The following is a 23,607-nucleotide window of genomic DNA, read 5'->3' on the forward strand; positions in this document are numbered from 1 at the left end:
TGAGGCTCTGCCAAGATTGGAATGCGGGAGGGAAATTTACACAGCCCTCTTTGAGGAAAGCTTTCCTGCTTGATAATTTTTCCAAAAATATGTTCCTCTTATTCTAACTTTGTTCTTTTTTCTTGGTCTTTGCGTTATTTTGAGTAGATTTATATAAAAATTTGGTTAGATTAATAATTATTGCAACTAAGCTGTTCAATCTTTTCCTTGTATGTCAAAAACATGGTAGAACCGCCCCTTCTTCCCCCTCCAGACACACACACACCCTACAACTGGAACTACTAGGGGCATGTGAACGTGAAAATTGTCAGTCGTTTCATTTTACAGGAGTAGAAGGAATGCAGGTCCTTCTACAGTCTAGTAATTTAATTTAAACACAAATACAACCCAGACATGCAAGAGGAAGGATACAGTGAGAACAAGGCATTCTGGTCATCCAGCTGTACGTTTTATGGTTCTTTCATCTAGTTGCTGGGATGTCATAAAACAGCTTCAGATACGAACCCAAAAGGCTCAGTGCTTCTAGGTATAACTGCTGCAGCAGTGCTGGTTGTTCTGACTGTGCCAAATACTGGACCCATTGTAGGCAGTGGGAAGTTCTGGTCTGATTTTCAGAGGTCACTTCTCAATGATGTCCAATGGAATTCTGAGTGCTCAGCACTTTGGAAAAATGAGGCCTCTTATTTTAGTGCCTAAATGTGGCTTTAGGTGCCTAATCTTAGGTACCCAAGTTTGAAAATCTTGGCTTAGGCATGGCCTTTGGAGTTCTGGGGAATGGCCAGTGCAGCCATCAGCTGGACACTCTGCTTTAAAGCTAAGGTTTGATGTCTCTATACTCTCCCCTAATCAACAGGGACACTGCATATTGTGCAAATATTTCACTATTACACTGTAGTCCATTTCACTGTAAATACATTCTGAAGTGTTTAAAAATGTTGTAAATATAAACATTAAAATATGCACAAACATCTGAGCCATGCTTGCACTGTTGATGTATGTGAGCCATCTTTCAGAGCTGCTTATAATGGAATCAAAATCAGCATGCACAGTAGATTGTATACAGTTTTAAAATTTGCTTGTTTTCACATGTTGGAAAACTGAGACTGTTGATTTTCCAAATATGCATAACCAGACTGCCTGTGAGTTCAGCTTATTGCCCCTGACTTCACCAGACAAATGTAATAAATAATATTGTGCAATTACATAGCCCCTTTCATTTAATTGCCTTTAATTGTTAGATCTGTTTTACAAATGAGTTGGGTGAGGAATAGAGCAGTTGAATGACTACTCAAAGCCACGAAGAGAGTCAGTAGTAGAGCCAGGAACAGATCCCGAGAGCTCTAATGCCCCAAGTCCCCCAGGTAGCATATATCTTCTCAATGGCAAAATCCTGCCCTGTTTTTCTGGAGTAAATTCAGAATAACCTCATGGCTCGCAGTGAATTTATGCTGGATGTATAGAAGTGCCTTGCCTACACTTATGAGAGTGAGTAGAGTACAAGCACTACACATGTAGCTACACGCCACAGTGAAAGGCAAGCTGTGTTCACACTTGTCGCTGCAGTGTGTGGCTTCATGTGGCAGTGAAAGGCTCCAATAGCGGAGAAAGCAGGGAGCTGCAGAAGCCTTTCCCGCTGCCTCCCTGTTGCCAGAGCTTTTCCCTGGTGCTAGGTCTGTAGAGAGCCAAATAGGGTATATACTTTAGGGGTTCAGGCAGGTAGGGCACCCTACTCTGCTTGCCTAAGGCGTGCCTGCCTGTCTACACTGATATTTATATGTCTGTACTCAGCATGCTGCCGTAAGTACACATACTTTACAACAACTGGGAGTAGAACCTGGTCCAGTATGTACGCACTATCTCCTATTACTATTCTGCTAGTCAGAGGAACACAGGCAAATATACCCCTATGTATCCTATTCCAGTGAAAGCTACCAATCCTTTGAACCACTACATTACAGGAGAGATTTTGGTTTTTTGTTCCTTAAAGCCGAAGTGCAAATCTGATCTCAGGGACATCCATGCAGCCTGACTGAGCAGAGGGCCCTTTCCATTCCGGGTGTTCATTTTTGTTCATATTTGATGAGAAGTTACAGTGAGAATGGAGACATTTATAAGCAAAATAAAACTTTGCTTTCTTACTGCTAAGGCCTCAGTAGAAATCAACTACACAGTTACAAAATATATGCAATTGTCTCTCCCATACCTGAAGTCCTACTGCATTGTACTTATGTAATCTCATTACAAAAATAAGTATACTCCTTAACAACTTTTTCTGCTTGTTGAAACTATAATCAAAACGATGGCAAATATCACAGGTTTAGAAGAAACTGAAAAAATACTGTTATGAATTTGGATAGGGAAAAACTAGGCAGAAATGTTCAAATGCAGCCACATAAAATGTGCAGGTGAAATATGCACCTTGGAATTAACCACAAGGGGAGGACTAGAGTCATGCTGCATAATTAAGGGGAGATTGCTTTTAGCAGTGAGCTCTAAGACACAATCACTCTCTAACAGCAGCATGGCTTAGTGGAGAGGGCACCAGCTTAGGATTCATGCGTTTAGGGTTCTAGTCTCACTCCTAGCCTGCTGGGTGGCCTTTGACAAATAACTGCACCACTCTGTACCTCAGTTTCCCCATCTGAAAAATGGGGATCATGAGGTTGACCTCCATTGTAAAGCACACCAAAATCTACCGAAGAAAAGTGCTACCTAATAATAATATTATTATTATTAATGGAGCTGAATGCTGGACCTTTTGCTCTGTATGCTTTCAAATGGGATACTTTTTCTGACCGTAGGCAGTCGCACTTTTGCTTCTCCAATTTTTATAGCCCGTGGCCACAAGTAGTTAATTGGATTTGCAAATTATGCCTTTGGGTTTCTCCATATAGATTTTCCACATGCATGTACCCAGTTAGACCTTTAGGTGCCTGGTGAAAATCTGACAACTTTGAGGTGGGTGGACAGTAAGGAAAGGAAAATATAAATAGGCAGAAATTGTCTTACCTGTCAACAGCCATACAGGTCTGGATTGTGTCAGCCCCTACCTACGGCACAGTGGAGTAAGGCCCTTCACTCTTACTCGGACCTGCTGCAATTACAACTCCAGCTGCATGGGGGATATAGAAGCTGCTAGCCTGATATTCCCCTCTGCAAGTAGGGTGGGTAGGGAGGGGATGGAGAGGACCAGGGAGTGGAAGGAGCCCTAGCCACACCCACAGTTACTGACCAAAGCAGCTGGACGAGTGCTGCTGCCTGGAACAGGGTGAAGTAACTTCCTCCTCCCTTAGAGTAAGTGGGTAGGAATTGTGACTCCTTCTCTGCTCTGGAAAAATGCAGCTCTGTGCTGTCCCATATACAGAGCACTGCGTAAAGTTACAATTTAGCCCATGAGGAGCAGTTCTATCAACAAACGTGAAACTTCCCTCCTTCTTCTGCTTCCTCACTCCATTCGGTTTTATGTTCTCCTTTTTCAAGGTGGCTGATGCTGCCTCAGCTGCTCAGAGGAATAATGGGTGCATAAAGTAGAGGTCTCTCACAGACCGGTCTCTCTGCTACTCATGGAGCTACTTGATGGCATGGCTGCGACTGAGTCACACACAAACAGAATCCTTTCCATCATCATAAAAACAACAAATAAATAATAGCTACAGCCTGTAAACACAACTCTTAAATTAAAGGGAGGTTGTGAGTGGTACATTGTATAATCCACTCAAATTAACATCAACCAAGCTAAAGAGTATCAGATGTTCTTCTGGCCTTAGAAGTTCTGAGACATAAACTGTGCATTCAGGAGAAAGAAGTCAAATGACTCATGACAAAGTTTGTTTTAACATAAATTACTTTTCCTGGCTCCTTGCTTTAGCAGACTGGCCCTTTTTGGAGCTCTCACAGTCACCCCAGGCAGTTGGTCTTGCTAGCCAATGTCCTACATTTTGCTTACAAAATGTTGGCCTCTACAAGCTTGCATTCATTAGATTAAGGACAGCCAATTTATTTTAGCATTGTGATCAACACAAACATAAATCGCTCCTCTTCCCTGTAATGAATCCAGCGTCCAGGCGCCCTGACAGTACCCAGGCAGCAGCACTGCGGTGTGAATGCTTCATAATAACAATGTCACATCTAAAAAGAAGTCTATATGAGCATTGACCAAAGTGCTACAGCCCAGGGACTAGACCTGGCCTGTTAACATGGGGCCTGTACAATGAAGGGGCCACAAACGGAACCTTCTTCTCCCTCTCTGTTGAGCTAGAGTATCTGGGGAAGGACAAGAGATAGGGAGAGAACAGATACTGTTTTGGGTTATGGTTCGAGATCTTCCAGGACCCAGACAGCAAGAAACACCAATGATCCTGATTCAACCATGAAGACTCACGGATTCCAACAAAGTCCAAAGCCTGCTAAAGAACAGCAGCACTGCACCCACAGGACAAGGAGTAGAGGACCTGGTGAATCATTATAATTGTACGTCAGCCCCTTCCTTCCCATCATGCACACAGATCTCCATAGTTTTCTGACACCCTGTGATGCATGAATAGAGAGGAGTGGATACACAAGGGCGAACTGTGGAAAAAAGAGGCTGATACAGACAGGATGAAACGTAATGAATTCCCCCAAGCCTGTGTATTCTGTGAATTCCCCCAGAGAGTGTATTACAGGCCAAGAGGCCGTTCCTGTCAGACTCCATTGAGGCTGTCAAATTCTCCCCATTTGCTAACCAGGGTAGTAAACAGCTTCATCAAGCCTGAAAGCCTAAACCGGCACCAGAGCAGAGCCCCAAACACTGAGAGGAACTATCATCCTATTTTGCATATTCAGGATGCCTTCCCGAACAGCATGGATCTACTCTACCTGCACCCACCAACCAACAACCCACCTGCATTCCCCGAGTTCAGTACATTCACTCACCAAGAAGCTCTGTACACCCTAAAGTTGTTCTGACCCAAGACATGTGACTCCAAACCTTGCCCTATCTGGCTGGTGAAAGAGAGTCATAAGCAACTGGTGCCAGTCCTGAATGAAACAGCCAAAGCCTCATTCAGAGAGGGAATCTTCTTTTACTGCTTCAACACATAGGGGTCTCACCAGCCATGAAGAAACTCATGCTAGATACATCAGGTTTAGCCAAACTACCACAAAGTATCAAACCTCTTAATCCTGAGCAAGCTCACACAATAGATAGCCAAAGGTCAACTACAAACTCATCTAACTGAAGTGAACATTCAAGACCTGGCACAATTTGGATTCAGGCCAGGACACAGAACTGAAACAGCTTTAATGGCACTGATCTATGATTTCATCCTGTTAATGCAAGGAGGGCAGACATCCATTTACATTCTTCTGGACCTCTCTGCAGCATTCAACACTATTGATCATAAGATACTGTTGTCTCACCTAAGAGAGATGGCAAGGCTCCATGGTAATGTGCTAGGATGTTTTGACTCTTTTCTGAATAGCTGCACCTAATAAGTAATGATGGGAAACTGCACTTGCACCACAAAATCTCTCACTTAGGGAGTCCCACAGGGATCAATTCTCTCTCCAGTCCTTTTCAACATCGACATGCAGCCGCGAGGTGAACTGATCAGAAGACATGGACTCAAGTGCCAGCACTATGCAGATGATATGCAGCTCTACCTAACCTCCACCACATATTACCACACCTCTGTCACCAACACGGTCCAATGCTTAGACCAGGTCAGCTCAAGAACAACTGGCTGAAGCTGAAGTTGAACTTGAGCAAGACGGAGGAGACGCTGATGGGCAAAGAAAAGCATTTTGAAACTTTGCAGCTGCATGGCAGCCTCCTTTGGCTGGAGGCACACACCCACAAGTGGCCAAGTCGCCGCACAGTTTAGGAATACTCTTGGGTTCCCCACTGACACTAAGTGCTCTAAGTACACTAAGTACACTAAGTGTAGCAGCATCTACAAGGAATGCTTTCTGTCATCTTCAGTTGTGTAGGAGACTTTATCCCACCCTGATGGTTGATGACCTGGACTCAGTTAATCTCACCTCTGTCACTTCTCAGTTCTGAGCAATGTGATACACAGGGGCATAAAGCCTTCAGTACTTAGGAAACGCCAGCTAACACAAAATGCTGCAGCGGGTCACCTCAGTAGCATAGGCTACCATGAGCACATCAGACCTGCCCTCCATTCTGTATACTGGTTTCCAATAGAATATCAAATCAAGTTCAGTGTCTCAGTCCTTATTTTCAAGGTGCTCCATGGCCCGGATACCTAGAGGACAGCCTAAAGCTCCAGGATGAAGATCTTGGTGGACAATTCTGTTCCTCTGGCACAACGAAACTTTCTGCAATAAGGGTAAAGCTTTTGTGGGAGACAGAACTTTGTCAGGAGCTGGTCTCAAACTGTGGAATGAACTCCTCCAAGAACGAAGAACCATCACAAACCTCACCTCTTTGACCTTGCCTTATCTAACAATAGGGTTGCCAACCATCCAGGATTGTCCTGGAGTCTCCAGGAATTAAAGGTTGACCTTTAATTAAAGATTATTGCATGCGATGAAACCTCCAGGAATACATCCAACCAAAATTGGCAACCCTATCTAACAAATACATAGCATCATAAAAACACCACCAACAACAAAAAGCAAAGCAAGACACTTCCCAGCACACAATTCTCCCTCTGCTGAGAAGATGATAGAACAGATGTTAGTCACAGTGGTTAATGCACTACTGGGAAGCACTCAGGTATTGATGATGATGAGTGCAGTATGAGAACCTATATAGATCAGCCCAGGAAGAGAAGAAAAGAGGAAGAGAAGGATCAAAGGGAGGGAGACAGAAAGGATAAATGAGACAGAAGAAAGGTGAGAGGAGGGTGACAGACTTAATGACAGAAGAAAATTAAAAAGGAAAAGTATATTAGAGAAATAGCCAGATGACACAGGGAAGGTATTAGTGTCTGGAGTGGCGTTTCATGAAAAAGAAAAAGGGGACATTCTGGACAGCCTCTGTCATCCCTTTCTTCTTCTGTCTCATGCCTCTTGTATGCTCTTTCCACCTCTTCTCTCTGTCTCTCTTCAGAGGGAAATAGGATATGACCCCTCCCCCACCCCCAGGAAGCAAATCCAAAAAGCCAAAATTCTGACAATGTTTTGCCTCTTGTGGGAAAAGTCTTGGCTGCTCCAAAACCTCTGCCTCCAAGGACACACAGACAATAAAAGGAAGCAGAGAACATGAAAGCTAACTGAGAAGAGCTAGCTTAGCCTCCTCTTGTTCAGCGCAGTACAAGAAATACCCCCTAGGTGGGACTATTGCAAAATTAAACAGACTGTGTTACTGCCATTACCAGCGCATAATGAGTAATGGGCTGCTTCTACATACAAAGCTTTTATACAAAATATTAAAAAAGTGAGAACAGCTCATCCCCCAAAGACCCCATTTATTACAAGAGCTTCAAACAACTTAGCATCTTTAAGGCAATTATTCATCTCTTTCACCTAAGCTATGAACCAGCTCCCAAACCAGAGGCGAACACACAACTAATTTATCAGCTGTAAGATGTTCAAACACAGCTTCCCTCCAGTCCAAAGATACAGGGTTCAATGTCTAATCTATGCAAAATTAATAGAGATAACACGGTATTTCATGCCAACATAAAGGAAGTAACTTGTCAGGGAAAACAAGTCCTGAAAGGTTAAATAAGAGCAAAGTGAGTGAAATGAGTTGGCTGGACACAGCAGCCACATGTTATAAATATCCTAGGTGCTTAGCTATGCACTGGGGAGGGGGTAGAAAGGTGGCCTGGGCAGGACAGAGGAAATGGGCATCATCCCCCAACCCCACACACATCCCAGTCCGACAGAAATCCCCCAGAGGAGACAATATGGCTCAGAACTGTTTCATCTTTTCTGACCCGTGGGGGTCAATTGGCGACAGTCTCTGGTAGTGAAGCTCCAATGGACCCCCACTGCTAGGCAGATGGGGATTCACCACCCCGCTGCCTATTTGGTGGCGCGGAGGAGCGGATACCCTCCCCATATCCTAGATGGGATGATGTGGAATGGAGGCCACATATCACCTCACAGGATTGCTCAGCATCTCGCAGATGGGTCAGTATGTATTATATATTGAAGGCTAATAACTGTAATAAATGCAGCCCATAAGAGGATTACACATTATTAATTTCATACCATTCTCAACTGAAAAACAGTGCTGGTGAAATGTGCCAGGACAACTTGCATTCTCTATCTATCCACAAATCAGGAACTGCACAAGTTAAGGGCAGTCCAAGCTTCTCTACCAATATTCTCCCAGTGTGTCTCAATCCTGATCTAGAGGAACAACCCCAGGAATAAGGTAGTAGCTAAGTCTCGATGCCCACTGCGTCACTGGCCTTTCTGCTGAGTCTCCCCACAACAGTACCAGTTACTGTAGTGCCAATCATCATAAGGTTACCTGTCCATGTGAAAATGAATTGAAACCATCAGCCAGTTTCACACAGGCTCTCTTTATCCGCCACTGCCCTGCTTCTGAAGCCAAACCATGCATCACAACGCCAGCTCATTACATAGGTAACAACTCATGCAAGAGCAGTAAGGGAGCCAAGGACTTGGAATTTTGCGCTCCTGGAATTTTGGGTGATGACGACATAGCTGTGTCTGACAATTAGATACCAAGGAGGTGAAATACAAGAGGTAGATCAACAGGTAGGAGAGAGGGAGAAATGCATTTGAAGTCTGAGGATGAAGAAAATCAATATGCAAAATAAAATCAACTTTTTTTAAATGGTGATAAAAGTGTTAACGATTTTGGACTCTCCCCCTGTTATTTATAAAAGGTAACAAAGAAGTCTCCATTCATATTTAGCCATGCAAGGGAATCTAAAAAATGCCCAGGCACCATGGTGAATGGAGCTGTGTTAATTAGCCAGATATGGCAGAATTATCTTTGTTCCCATAAAATGAAATTCTATAGTTACCTTCGGGACAAAAGCCAAAAGACGTACATGTGAGGTAGCAATACTTCTTGGATCTAGGGTGATGAAAGCATGTCCTGGTGTTTCAAACCACTGGTGTCAAATCCCCAGACTAAGTAATCAGAACGTCCTTTGAGAAATGCATTTTAAACCCCCCAGGCATTTCAGACAGCTAGCACTGACTCCACATGCCTGTGCTTCCTTACAGAACAGTCTGATCCTCTGTACTGACACAGCAAGAGTTCAAATCCCAGATGGAAAATTAATCTCACAATGTGGCCTGATTGAGTTTCAGTTCTCTAGTGCATCGCTTGAAGGTTGTTCTGCTTGGCTATGGAAGAGGCGAGGGCAGGGAGACTTAATTTGTCTGACATCCTGTACATCATTAAGCAAGGCACACGCTGAAAAGGACACCACTGGCTATTACAGCTATAAAGAATCTATAGTTCTCCCACATATTCATCTTTCCCTAAAAATGTTATCATTACACTTTTTTCCTACATAGCCCAAAGAGTCCGTCCAAGGACCACATGACTTCAGTGGGAGTTGCACCTGTGTATCTGTGTGTAGAATTAGGTCCCAAAGTAGGAGGGAGATAGATAGTTCTTAAAATGTATAGCTATCTCAAAGCTATAAAGGCACATTTACAATTTCCTTACAAATATATCAAGAGAAAACACTGCCATGGGTTATAATAAGCATAAGGTAGCCCTATTATTGCACAATTTATTGTAAAAGCTGGTATTGAATCTTAACCTGCTTACAAAAAATCGATTTACTCCAGCATGGGATCTTCCTGACTGATTTAATATACTTTTCCGCATGTATCCATTTTTTTTTTACCAGTTGGCTGTATATGTCCCATTTGAACTCTACACTGGACAGTCAGACCTTTGGTTTGTCATGAAAAGACCCAGCAGTGGAGACTAAACTCTTCTAACCAGTGTATTTCCTCCTGCTTCCCACCTCTCAGACTTGCTGACAGATGACATAAATAATCTCACTTGGTTGATCCAACACAAATTGTATTCTATGCCAAGGTGTCAGCTGATAGGAGGTTTCTAAAAGTTATTAGGTGGAAAATCACAGTTTCTTACTATAGATCACCAGGATCACAAACATAGATATCAAACCTACTGACAACAGAGTTGTTACATGTTTACCGAAGGTTCCTTCTGAGAGTATCTATCTATGAAAGGGCCTGCTCAAAAGGCCACTAAAGGTAATGGGAATCTTTCCATTGCCTGCAATGAGCTTTGGATAAGATCCATGAAGAGAATATTAAAGTTCTCAAAATACTGTGGGCCAAACCTTGAGTGAGTGTAAAATGGCAGAGCTCAATTGAAGTCAATTGATTTATACCAGCTAAGGATTTGGCCCTCTCTAACTGGCCACATCTTCTACATGAAGACACAATAAAAGAGTAGGTTTCTTGGATCATTTTAGTGTTCCTGAAGGAATTAACTGCCTTTTCAATTCGCTCTCATAAATGTAAGTGATAAGTAATAAAATCTTTATCACTGCTCTCAGACAGATAATAAACAGATAAGTCAAGCTGATTTCCCAACAAAGGGTAACACATATCCTTTCACTGACATCTAAATAGAACATAATGTTTCATTTCATTTTATGAGTGTGGTATTTTATTAATCATTTACTTTGAAGAAAATAGCATGGCCATATTTTTAAGTATGGCTAAGACAGTGGCCTCCAGCTGTGAGAATTCTGGGCCAGACACCCAGGCATTGTATATCGGCATGACTCCATGGCAGTCAATGGTGTTACACCAATTTATACAATCTGAGGATCTGGCTTTCTTTGTCTATTACATAACTACAGAGAAATTACAAATTTGAATCCCAATCTCATGCTGGATGACATTTAAAACAGAGTGCACTTAATTTCTGGATAGCAACAATAATAAAGAAATGCTATACCTTTGTATCCTATCACCTATCATATCCCACCACAGCTTGTTGAATGGATATTATTGTGAGCCAACAGCAGAAGCCATAATAATCCTCATCACTTCAAGATGTATCATCTACAAGTGAATTAGGGGCCAGATCTTCAGCTGAGCCCTGATCCAGCAAAGCACTAATTTAGCATGTCGGTAGTCCCACTGTCTTTAATGGGACTTTTGCACACTTAAAGTTAAGCATGTGCTTAAGTGTTTGGATAGATCAAGGCTCTGATGTAAACTGGTGTCACTCTAATGAAATCAATAGAGCTATGGTGATTTACACTCGTTGGAAATCTAGCCCTGTATTGCAGTCCAGGATCATCTGTCACTTTAATAGTTAGGAACAATCTCTGACATTCTCTAAAACAAGTTTTTACCTGTAACAATTTCTAGTGATATGAAATTACTACAAATCTTCTAACGTGACAATGAACGAAACATGACTGTACAACATGTACTGATCTGATAATACATCAAACAGATGACAGCATATAACATGAGACACAGCATGGCTGGAAATATTTAAGAGTGGTGGGGTTCTTAGATAGTTTTCTTTCAATATTCAGCTCTAACGTAAAGATGTGTAGGCCAGATGATGATGCCAAGCCTAGCAAACGATGAGTGCTCTGCTTGTTATATAATGATTGTGGGGACTCTGAGGGGATTTTTGTATCAGTGAATTTCCGCAGCATGGCAACGTGAAAATATTAAAGTGAGCAAAGCAAGCTCTCATCAAGCAAGAAGGTGTCAACCGGTATCACATATCAATAAACAGTAATAGCGTAGGAGGCTACTGATCTTAGGGCTTTCATGAAAACATGCCGGTTATTGTTGACTGCCACATCCCAAGTGTTTGGATCTTTAAATGGTGGGGGTGATGGTTCCCCTGGATTAAACTACCACCAGGGGATGCGATTCAACCATATGTAAACATACATGTCACTTAAAATAAAAAGAGAACGCTTCTGCAGACCTAGTGCAGTTTTAAAAAAGTGAATTCAATGCTCATGAAAAGTACCGGGCTGACGGAAACTCAATCCCTCCATTAAGTGGTACAGCAAGCTCCCCACACCTGTGTGCCTCAGTCTTAATCTAGAGTGATCATCTTTAGGGGGGAGAGAGTAGTTGTGTCTCCATTCAGTCCTCGTCCTCCCTGCTGAGAGTGCTGATGGGGTGCCAATATATTCAATGTGAACCAACATCAGTCCACAAGGAACTGGACAGAGGCCATCAAATCTTTGCCTTTTAATTTTTCTCCCTCATCTTTATTTCTCTAAAGAAATTTGGTATGTACAAAGGCTGGAGCCATGGCCAGTCTTTTGGTGGTTTCATACATGCCAAAGGGAACACATACTGCAGCTAACTTCTTTATGCGCAATGGATTTTCGCATAGGCAGAGATTCATTTTCATTTCAGAAATGGGGACTAAGAAACTGGTAACAGGATACAAACCCTTTCATCACTAAGTCATTGCTTTGGATCCGGTCCTGGCAAACGGTTACTACCATTTGTTACCATCTGATACTTTATTAGCCTAGGCTAAGAACCGATTCCTGCAGGACTCCACTGGAAACACACACCTCAATGACAAATTCCCCACGTGCAGTTACTTTTTGAGATCTAGCAGTTAGCCAGTTTTTAATCTATTTAATGTGTGCCATGTTAATTTTATACAATTCTAGCTTTTGAATCAAAATCTTGTGTGGTACCAAGTGGGTGGAAGAGTCCTCATCATAAACTATCCATGACTCTACATACTATCTTTGTTGGCAGTCAAAGCAGAGAGGTTAAAAATTGAATGCGTTATGGAAATTCAAGTGTTTTCTCCTCTAACATGGTGCACCCAGTGAAGGGTACATAATTTGCATACTGAAACTTGAACTAATTTTTCCTATACGATATCGGTCCTGTGGATAAATGGATGACTTCCACTTGTGGGGAGGCATCTTTCACAAGAACTAAATTTACGTAAGTAATACAAATCAGAAGCAGACCCTTTAAGAAAAAGCAATCACCTGCCCCTGTCCAGGAACCACATCAGATGATCTTCACTGAACTGTGAACTCAAATTTCAAGCATAAGAATTTATCGCAAATCCTTTGGAGTTGTTGAAGAACAAAACCACAAGATCAGACCACCCAAGCCCATTTCCTCCTGTACGTCTTAGTGTCTCAGAATAGCCACCTGAGCCTTCTTTTGCCTATCAAAAATGCTTTGATTAAAGGAGTAGAGAATAAAAAACATCCCGACACCACAGGAAGACCCTTAGTAAAAGGTACATTAATAGGGTAAAAGCAAGCCAAAAAATGATTAATTTGCTTCTCTGTTTCCATACTCTGTTTACACAAGTTGATTAGAGCACTTAATTACTAATTTACCCTGCTTAAAAACAAGAGTGCTTTTCATTTTTAATGAGATGAGGAAAGGAGACTTGCCTGACAACAAGGAGAAGTAATTTTATTTCCTCTGATGATTTTGTCTACCCAGTTATTAACGTTTCTAAAGGAAAGAATGATTGCTCCCCAATTTTCCCCTGGTTTCTCTCATTAAAGACATAGTCGCAGATACAGATTTCTTCTCACATCAGTCCTTCACCTAACTGGCAATGGTTGGAAGAGAAATATAGGATCAGATCTTCAGCTGGTGTAAATCAGTGTAGCTATACTGAAAAAAAACAGAGCTATGCCAAATTATACCAGCTGAAGATCTGGTCCAAAAACTCAAACAACATGATCTGTAGCTATGGTCCTTTCTGGGTGAACCAGTATGAACCTCCCAAGTCCAGGTAATAATCATTGGTACTCTTACAATACATGTTACATGATGCCACTATATTTAGAAGATCCAAGCAGTGCATAAATAAAAGAATTTAAAGTTCTTGTAACTGGGAGTTGTAAACTAATCATTTCAAACATGTCATCATCATTTCAAACCCTAGCATGAAGCACATCCCTTTAATACTTATGGACTTTACTCACATGTCCATCATTTTTAAAGGAATGTCAGGATGCCCTATGTCCATATGGCTAATGGTGCTGCTTCAGGGGATGTTCAACTGACGTCAACAGGTAGTTCAGCTGCTCAATTACACTGGCTGTTTAAATGAGGCAACCAATCCATTTTAGTTAATTATACAGTGCCAGTCACTGCAGTATCTAGTTGTCTTTCTCCTTAGCTCTCATAGGCAATAGAGAGGGGAAAATTCCCAATAATTTCAGACATTATTTTCATACCTGGAAAATCTCACATACATCCTAGTTAAAAATGAAATCTATTCACTTTTCATGTGTTGTTATGGGGTTTTTTTTGGTTCCTTTCATACAAATCAAAGATTTCTGCCCATATCTGTCTCATAATTGAACTGCAGACATCACAGTCATTTCCATGGCAACACACTGATGTCAAATACTAAACTATGATCTCACTACTGGATCAAACAGAATGTGAGGTTGAGAAGTGGGGGGCAAATGATCTCTGTCAGGCACACACAAAAAATGGATTGCAGATGTAAGCATAACTATGAGGGGAAATGAGCAGGGGACTTTCTCCCTCAAATTTGAGTGTGCGGTGGAGGAGAGGTGAAGGGGGGAGGGAAGTGCAGGCAATTTCCAGACCCGAAAGTGCTGCTGTGGGGCAGCAGGCTCAATGCTTCCTCTTCTGTGGGGACACCCAGTAGCTGATAAGTAGAGATGAGAGCTTGGAGCACCATCTACTGGACAGAGGCAACATCAGACTCAGTCTGCAGGAGGAGCTAGAAGCAAGAGTCCAGATTCACTCTAATAGCCCAACTCAGAGGAAGTGGGAAGCACATTCCCCTCCCCACAGACTTGGAGCAGGTTCAGGACACCCCATGTCCTCTTTCCAAAGTGGGGAGGAATGTACTACTGGGAGGGGGGACACTTAACTTATTGGGGGAGTCTGGCTCCAAGGGGTTGAGGACACAGAGGAAGTGGGGCACACAGAATACTGGGTGGAGGAGAGACGGAGATACAAAGCAAGAGAGAAATACAGGGAGAGAGAGAGAGAGAGAGAGACACACACACACACGGTCATGCACCCACATGTGTAGATGCACATGTAACCCACTGGTCAAACTTGCTGTGATATTTATATCTTATTATTTCTTTGCAGTCACTCTCACTATGTGCTAGATGCTTTCCAAGCACTCCTGAGAGTTACAATAGTATAAATGTTTAACATGGGTCTGTGGAGACCAAGCCCAAACCAAACCTTTATCGCCCCCTCAATATTTATGTCAAAATGACTCCACTGGTTACAGAAAATTACTGGTCAAACACATTGCATTGCTCTGTATAAAGTTTCTTTTCTTTAATCTTTTCCTCATGGAGAAGATTCCACTTTAATTTGCCAGGTCCAAACGAAAACTGGTAATTAAGTTTCCTAAAGGTAATTTTATTAATTGCTTTAATGTGCAATTAAGGAATGATCAGTGGGATTTCTGGTTTTTACAGGTCAATAATCCTGTTCCTGACTGTATGTGCTATGTCTGAATGAGTAGGCTATCCTGAAGAAATAACTGGACAATTGCCCAATCAAACAGCCCCCACACCCACTTCCAATTTTTACTTACATACAACTGAAGCTGAGTAACAATATATTTGAAACTTTGACTTATATTTATTGAACACTTTTACCTAGGAGGAGTTGTTGATGTAAACTGGAAACGATCATAGAAACGATCACAAAGAAATGTGCACAGACAGTGAACCAGGATCCTGGTGCTCAGTAGATACAGACTCTAAATTGACCCATCTTGGTCAGCAATGCTAAGGCTACTTCCTTCACTGGCATCTACATTTCAAAAATCCTTCACATCATGCAATTTTATATGGCAATGAACCGCCACAGATTGTCTCCCGTATGTCAGTGCTGAGCCAGGTGGGCTGTTTTATAGCTTATAGCTACAGAAACATTAAAGAGACACAACTAACCAGCTAAAAGAAAACAGTGTATGGCCGGGGCAAATTAAAAGACAAAACTAAATAGCAAAAAGGAAAACAGAAGGTTTTTTCCCTCAGGAGATTCTAGAGACTAAATAATCAAGGATGAAATGGGAGATTATTCTGATCACCCTGAGCATTCTTTTATTGGGTAGACCAATTGTTTTAATTCCTCTTTACCACGGAGGAGAAAAAACGCAGAGGGGACACATGAAGAGGAAAATAAGGAACTCAACTTTCTTTGATGAAACAACATATGGTGACCAGGCACCAGAGATGGATGTTATAAATCTTTTCTTGGTAGAATTATCTAAAGATGAAATTGTAGTTTTGAATAAAGGCTTGGGCTTTTAAACCCGCACTGGAATCTGGCAAATTAGATTGTAACATAGACTGTTACAAATTTTGCAGTAACCTTCATTTTAAACATTTCTTTGCAAGATGTGCAGGATACTGAGAACTCAGTTGTTAGTACAGATGTGGTCAATAAAGATAATGAATAAAAGGGGAATATGATACTTTAAAAGAAATCCCCTTTAATCCATGAGTCACTAATGCATGCCTTTTGACTTTCTCTTGACTGAAAGATAAGGATTTGGATACTTTATTTGGAATATTCTATCAAGAGCAAAAATCTGAAAGATTTAGAAGTTGGAATCTGACTGCTTCGGGAAAAAACTATGTATTATACTCCTTAAAGAGCAATTAGAGTATTGTTATATAAGAGAGAAGAAAGTAAGGCGATAAATTGATGCTTAGTGCCTTGTGAGAAGAAACATGCTTAGGGCTACAGTATGACTTCTTCAGGTAAGAAACCATTATTGTTGCAGTAAATATAAACAATGGGTCTGATCAAAACCCCAGGAAGGTCAACTGAGAGATTCCCATTCATTTAAACGGGCTTGTGGTTAAAATATATTGATATACAGATAATTCATCACCCCATACTACGAGTGGTGTTCATTAGAGACTTTCTAAATCAGTGGTCACCAACCCGTCGATTGCAATTGACGGGTCAATTCCGAAGCCTCGGCTGGTCAATCGCGATCTCCGGAGCTAAAAGCTGCCTGCCTGCCATGGCCCCATGCTGTTCCCGGAAATGGCTGGCTGCTCGCACGTCTCTGCAGCCCCTGGGGGAAAGAAGAGGGGGGTGAGGCGACTTCGCATGCTGCCCTCGCCCCAAGTACTGTCCCCGTAGCTCACATTGGCTGGGAACGGGCCAATGGGTGCTGTGGGGGCGGCGCTTGCAGGCATGGGCAGCGCATGTAGACCTGCTGCCCCCCTCAGGGGCCGCACACAGAGATGTGCCAGCAGCCAGCCGCTTCCAGGAGCGGCATGGGGCTACGGCAGGCAGGCAGCCTGCCTGAGCCCGCTGTGCTGCCGACCAGGAGCCACCTGTGGTAAGTACCTCCCAGCCAGAGCCTGCACCTTGTACCCCCCACTGCACCCAAACCCCCAGCCCAAAGCTGAAGATTTTTAGAACCATGTTGTTCATTCTATTTATCCATTCACATTCCTATGCACGTATCTTATTTTCATGCTCGGACATGTCCAGTATTTTTAATTAGAATTTAACATTGAGTATAAACATTATATTTTGTAAGAAAAAAGGCAGAGAAATAGGCAAAAAAAGCCACCCAAACAATAAAACCAGTAAGTACACAGCTTTCATCTAATCCTGAAAACTGCACCCACCCTGCCAGTTTAACCCACAAAGCTTGCAGCTCATATGGAATTGCAACTTTGTCATCTTCTCAAAAGCTAAGGTCCTCCAAATTAGCTTAAATATGCATTAAATACATAACTTTTTAGACAATAATTTTAAATTGTGTTCCTTAGATTGCATTGTAGCCCGAGGTGTGAGACACCCGTCCAATGCGGGCTCTTTTGATCAGTCAAGAATAGCATTAGGAATACTAAGAGTAGTCATAGTAGTAACTTCAGCCTCGTGCATGGAGGCAATGAGTTGTTTGTGTAACACTGCTAAAACTTCCAGTAAGCTCCTGCCACTGACAAAACCACCTTGAATCTGCTGATTCAGTGTTTAACTTTGTTCTCTGATCTCTGCTAGTCATCAGTGTACTACAACCCTACCCCTGTGGCTATTTAAGGCTCACCATGTGTCTGGAGATGGCAACTTTCAGCGGAATCCCAGCCCTCCCCTTTAAACGCATCTGAAGGACCTGCGCCAGAGCTCCCTCCCAGACCCTGCACCCCCTCCTGTGCCCCAATCCCCTGCACCAGACTTTTCCCCAGAGCCCACACCCCTCACTTTCTCCTGCACCCCAACACTCTGCACCAGCCTGGAGCCACCTCCTGCACCCAAAATCCCTCCCAGGGCTTGCATCCCTCACTCCTGTACCCCAACCCCCTGCCCCAGGCTCAGCCAATGCACACCCCACAGTTGAGAATGTTACATCGATTTGTGACAATCCCTGAAAGATTTTGGATCTATAAACCACAAATGACACTAATAAAAAGTAAAACTGATGAAATGTCCAGTGGATTCTATAGATTAGGTGCAGTGTGACCATATGATGCCTGCACCCAAACTCCCTCCCAGAGCTTGCACCTCTCACTCCTGCACCCCAACCCCCTGCCTCAGGCTCAGCCCAGAGCCCCCTCCAACACTCCAAACCCCTCAGCCCCAGCCCAGAGCCTGCACCCCGTCCCGCACCCCAATCCCCTGCCCTAGCGCGGTGAAAATGAGTGAGGGTGGGGAGAGTGAGTGATGGAGGGAGGGGGGAATGGAGTGAGCAGGGCAGGGCCTTGGGGAAGGGGCGGGGTACTGGGTTGATCTTAAATTCAAGAAGTGATCTTGTGAGTAAAAAGGCTGGAGACCACAGTTCTAAATGATATCACTACTGTACTTCTTTGTTCCCCCTCCCCTGGATCAAGGATCTCTCCAAGGCTGCGAGGTCTGTCTCTGCAGCACCATCCTCATGGAACGTAAAGAAGGTATGCCACATGACTGGGGATCTACACAGAGCAAGTTGTGGGCAAGAGAGGATGGCAAAGAGAGTCAAGTTCCAATGCCTCTCCCAGTCATGAACACAAATAGGCAAAGTTCAACTGTAATTACTATTGCTTATTACTATTATTTTATTTTAGCTTTCTGCATTGCAATTCACACCTTGGTTGGCAGAGCACTACAGATCGAGGCCAAGATTTTCAAAAGTGACTAGTGATTTTGGATGGCCCAGTTTGAGAGTGACTAACTGGAGAGGCCTAATCTTCAGAGGATTGTGAGCACCCAACCTCAGAAAGTCAGACCACTTTAAGGTACCTAACGGTGGGCATTCAGAAACCAAGGCACCCAAAAATCACTTTTAAAAATGTTGCCAAACTTACTGGGACAAATCCAATCAAAACTCCCACTTAAATGAATGGGCGTTCTGACTAGGTAAGGGTTGAGTAAATATCAAGCAAAGGCCTTATAACATGTTCCCTTATTGTTATACTGGACAAACAAAGAGCTCTGAACGATGCTACACTATATCACTAATACAGTACAGTCAATAATAACATCTCCTATTGGCAAACATTATAATGAAGCTAACCATAATTTATGGGAGCAGCACTAAGAATGGTATTGGTTGGGAAGAGTTCCGCAAGACAGTGTGCTAGAGAAAGGAGATCAATATAATGAAAATGAGATTACAACACTGGATATAAGCTTTGCATGACGGCTTTAACAAAGAGTATGGGCTTTACATGGCTTCTTGTTTCTAATTCTAGTACAGTCAGTAGATGGATTCCTTGTTAAAAATTACTTTTAATTATTTCAATTGTCTACGGTGCTGTGCAACTGGTACCACTGTATGTTGCCGGTAGCCTATTTTAACCAGTGGTGTGTTCTGAAAATGTATTCAGTGGAAACACTTATGGTGTGATTTTTCCAAAGCTGCAGGAATATAACTGTGTGCTGTGACAAGATTCAAGCGCATGACCTGCTCCCCAGTGAACAGGAAGCTCAGATACCATGGTAATGAGCATGATATAAATACCTAGAGAGACAGATCAGTTTCCCCCTCTCCCATGAACAGAGGCAATAAAGAATGGCTATGGTGTTGATCCAAAGCTCATTAACGTCAATGGAAACAGTGCCATTGACTTGAACAGGCTCTGAATCAGACCCTATATGAGTGGCTGCTTGGAGGGAGGCTGCCTTTGGGAAGGTCAGGCCCCACAGCCAGGGGTCATAAGACTGGGCTGAACTTCAGACCAGGGAGGTTTCCCTTCATTCTTTTTTCTGTTATGGTTACTTATTTTGATTTCTTATACTAAACTTTTTTATTTGAAGAGGGGTAAAAAGCATTGCTGAATGTGGTTGTCTTTGTTTTTTCCGCTAAATCCTGCCACCCGTTTATATGGGCCAAATCTGTGCATAGTTACTGTGATTATTCATTCAAATCACTTGTTTTTATACTCAGAATGCCAGATATGTGTCTAATTGGCCACTGGTGTGTGAAATTGCCACGTTGCACATGCAAATGCATTAACAGCACATGTAAATTAGCAACATAATTGTGCCTAAGCCGTTTTGAACATCATACCTTTAAAGTTTAAATGAGAGCCATGCATCTTTGACTTTATAAGCTAATTCTTTTTTGCATGTGTATTTTGATCATGACGAGGTCTCCAGCCAAAAAGCATAGTTTCCAACTGATTGCTGGCCATGTGCCATCATGCAATGTCTTTATCAAAGGATCAAATGTATTATTTTGAATGTTATGCGGCAGTGAGCCACTGACTGATTCAGGAATGCAACAGCTGACTCAGATAGGCTGTCAAAATATATTGCACCAAATACTACAATACGGCACCTTCAGAAACATTTCTGAACATTTGAGGTTAATGGGAAATGTAGGTGTTCAGCACATCAGAAAAATCAGATCATTTTTATTTAGGTGTCTAAGAATGGATTAAGGTACCAAATATTTAGGTAGTCAACAATTTTAATCTCAAATTCTACAGACACTGATGCGGACAGCCCAAAAGTGCTGGTGCCTTGCCTCAAAATGTACTGTTTGAATAGTACTACCTAGGTATTAGCTTGTATACAGTGCTTTTCATCAGTAGATCTCAAAGTGCTTTACAAAGAAGGCCAGTATCAGCATGTTATATTAAATGTGGAAACAGAGGCACAGAGAGGTTACGTGACTTGTCCAAGGTCATCCATCAGGGATTAGTGGTTTCCTAATTTAAAAGTATGTACTTAAACTTCTAGAATGAGGTCCCACTGAATGACATCATCACAATCTTTTCCTTCAAGGAAGCAAATATAATAGTTCTGTGATGTAATTGGCTGAAAGGGTCCGGTTGCAGTTTACATGAGAAAACTTTTTGAAGGAATATGCTGCATTGTAGCGTGAGACAGGGTATTTAGTCTGACTTTCTTGGATGGATTATACTTTTGAAACATTTTGGGTATGCCAGAGTGAGGAGAGATATTTAAAATAAAAAACACATAAGAGAAAAGACAGCTGAGTCTGAGCAACTTCACAGCGTACGATTTTACTAACATTCACAAAACCAAACATAGTACTGTGAGTTTTGAAATATTAATTTACCAAGTATCAGTGTGGACAACAACTTAAACTTTAAACTAAGCACCCATGTATTTGAGGCCAGGCGGTAATCTTCAGAAGATTAATGGAATAGCAAGAATTAAATATGAAGCCCTGTCACAAGAAGCTTTTACTGAAATCAGTTGCATTTTTCAGAATGATCGAGTTCTAGCTGTAAGCACCACAATGATACAATACAGATACACTACATAACAAGATACTAAATTTGCTGCAATGGGATTCACTATACTGAGAGAAGTCTCATGAAAGGAAACTGCTATTCCCAGGTAATGCATATAATTCAGCAGAACCTTCACTCTTCCATTTCACATTTGGAAAAATGTGAAACACCGCGCCAAAGGCTCAACTAGTGTAAATCTGCGTATTGACTTCAATGGAACGATGACAATTTATACCAGCTGAGGATCTGCCCCACTATTCCAAGGGACTGCTAGCTCAGTTTCAGTTCAAAATTTCATGTAACAATTTCTGTGCTTGCTTTAAATAATGCAGGCCAAGGCTGTCCTGGTAAGAGAGTACGTGCACATGCATTCTAATATACAGTCTAGTGCCTATGTGTGCAACTGCAACATGAAAGCAGGCAACCCCTATTTAAATGTTTGTGACTATGTCACTCTCCAACAGCCGATCTACAAAAGATCCAAGTTCTAATACTACTTCTACTACAGTGAATGAAGTTAAGGAGCTTGAGTCTGCATTTTTTGGAGCAGACATTCCTAAATTCCACCCTTAATGGAGACCCTAGAGTCACTGTGGTGGATGACGGCAATACCTACGTGGGCACGGAAGTTTTACAGTGTCGCCCATGTTTAAGATTCCCCAGTGCCAGGAAGCGGAAGCGGGGCTAACCATGAACGTGATAACTTGGGATGAAAGAGCGGATGTACTAGCAGTGGTCACAATCTTAGGGTCTGAGCCTGCATTGAACTCCATGTGGAGCTATATGCACCTAGAGCTCATTGCAGGATCAGGGCCTTACTGAACACCTTCCTTGTTCATCTGCCAAACTGCCTGGGTGAACTCTACAAGCAGTGTCTTGTGCTTGCCTCACCTCCTCACAGCGAAAAGACAAATTTCTCCAATACACAAGAGAAACACAGGTACAGCAATGGTAGGGCATGCTTCAATGGGGGGGGGAGGGGGAGCGAGGAACCAGTAAATACATTTGAGATTGGAATCTTCCTTGCTGAGCAGAACCTACATTTTAATTCCACCTTAATTATTACCTGTGTGTGATGCCAGATATAAAAGTGCACATGAAAAGTGGAAACAGCAGGACTCGGGTTTTTCCATTAGTACATACCTGTACTGAAGCAAAATCTCCAGAAGCACAAGCTCCAAGAATAGCAGCACCAACTAAAACAGACTCCACCTCTTTGGACAGGACAATGGGCTTGCCTACACAAGAAAGTGACACACCTCTGTTAGGGAGAATGAAATGGTGCAGCGCTAAAGACAGAACAAATAATTAAAGTGGGGGTAGGGGGAAGAGGTTTATTCTATTAGCCAACTACACAAACCCCATACATGGCTAAGCCATGGCACTTCTACAGTACCTATCCCAGGCTATAGGCAAAATACAGAATTTATATAAAAATTTCAGTAAAATAGTAACACACACAGTATAGAGGACATCAGAACAAAAACCCAGACCTCTTCCCAATTGCAAGCATCTTTAAAACCAGCCATCCACACCCTCTTTATCAGTCCCCTGCTTAAAAGGTGACCTGTAGGGGGAAAATGAGATTGTGTCATATTTTTGCTTCTTTACTATGTGTTTAATAAAACAATGCTTGAGTTCTTTCCCTCCTCCCTCACAAATATGTCAGATTTCCTCTTCCCTCTTTTGTTTTCCTGGAAGACCCTAAGTGATAAACTGGGAGTTTTCCCATTCTTCAGTGAAGAGACTGAGTCCTAACAGAGAGTTTTTCTTCCAACAGGTTTCAGAGTAACAACCGTGTTAGTCTGTATTCACAAAAAGAAAAGGAGTACTTGTGGCACCTTAGAGACTAACCAATTTATTTGAGCATAAGCTTTCGTGAGCTACAGCTCACTGCATCTGATGAAGTGAGCTGTAGCTCATGAAAGTTTATGCTCAAATAAATTGGTTAGTCTCTAAGGTGCCACAAGTACTCCTTTTC

At 42.3% G+C, this 23,607-nt stretch overlaps 1 protein-coding gene across 9 annotated transcripts in view; it reads right to left on the reverse strand.

Moving 5' to 3' along the window:
- Positions 1-23,607, reverse strand: part of FGGY (FGGY carbohydrate kinase domain containing) — a 261,928-nt gene that overhangs the window by 16,747 nt on the left and 221,574 nt on the right. For 8 of the 9 annotated variants that reach the window (XM_077823941.1, XM_077823939.1, XM_077823938.1 and 5 more), the window contains one exon: positions 22,770-22,864. In XM_077823941.1, coding sequence (XP_077680067.1) covers positions 22,770-22,864 — 95 coding nt within the window. The other variant, XM_077823937.1, reaches the window with a different exon arrangement.

Source organism: Eretmochelys imbricata, chromosome 8 (genome assembly GCF_965152235.1).
Source record: "Eretmochelys imbricata isolate rEreImb1 chromosome 8, rEreImb1.hap1, whole genome shotgun sequence".
NCBI lineage: Eukaryota > Metazoa > Chordata > Testudines > Cheloniidae > Eretmochelys > Eretmochelys imbricata.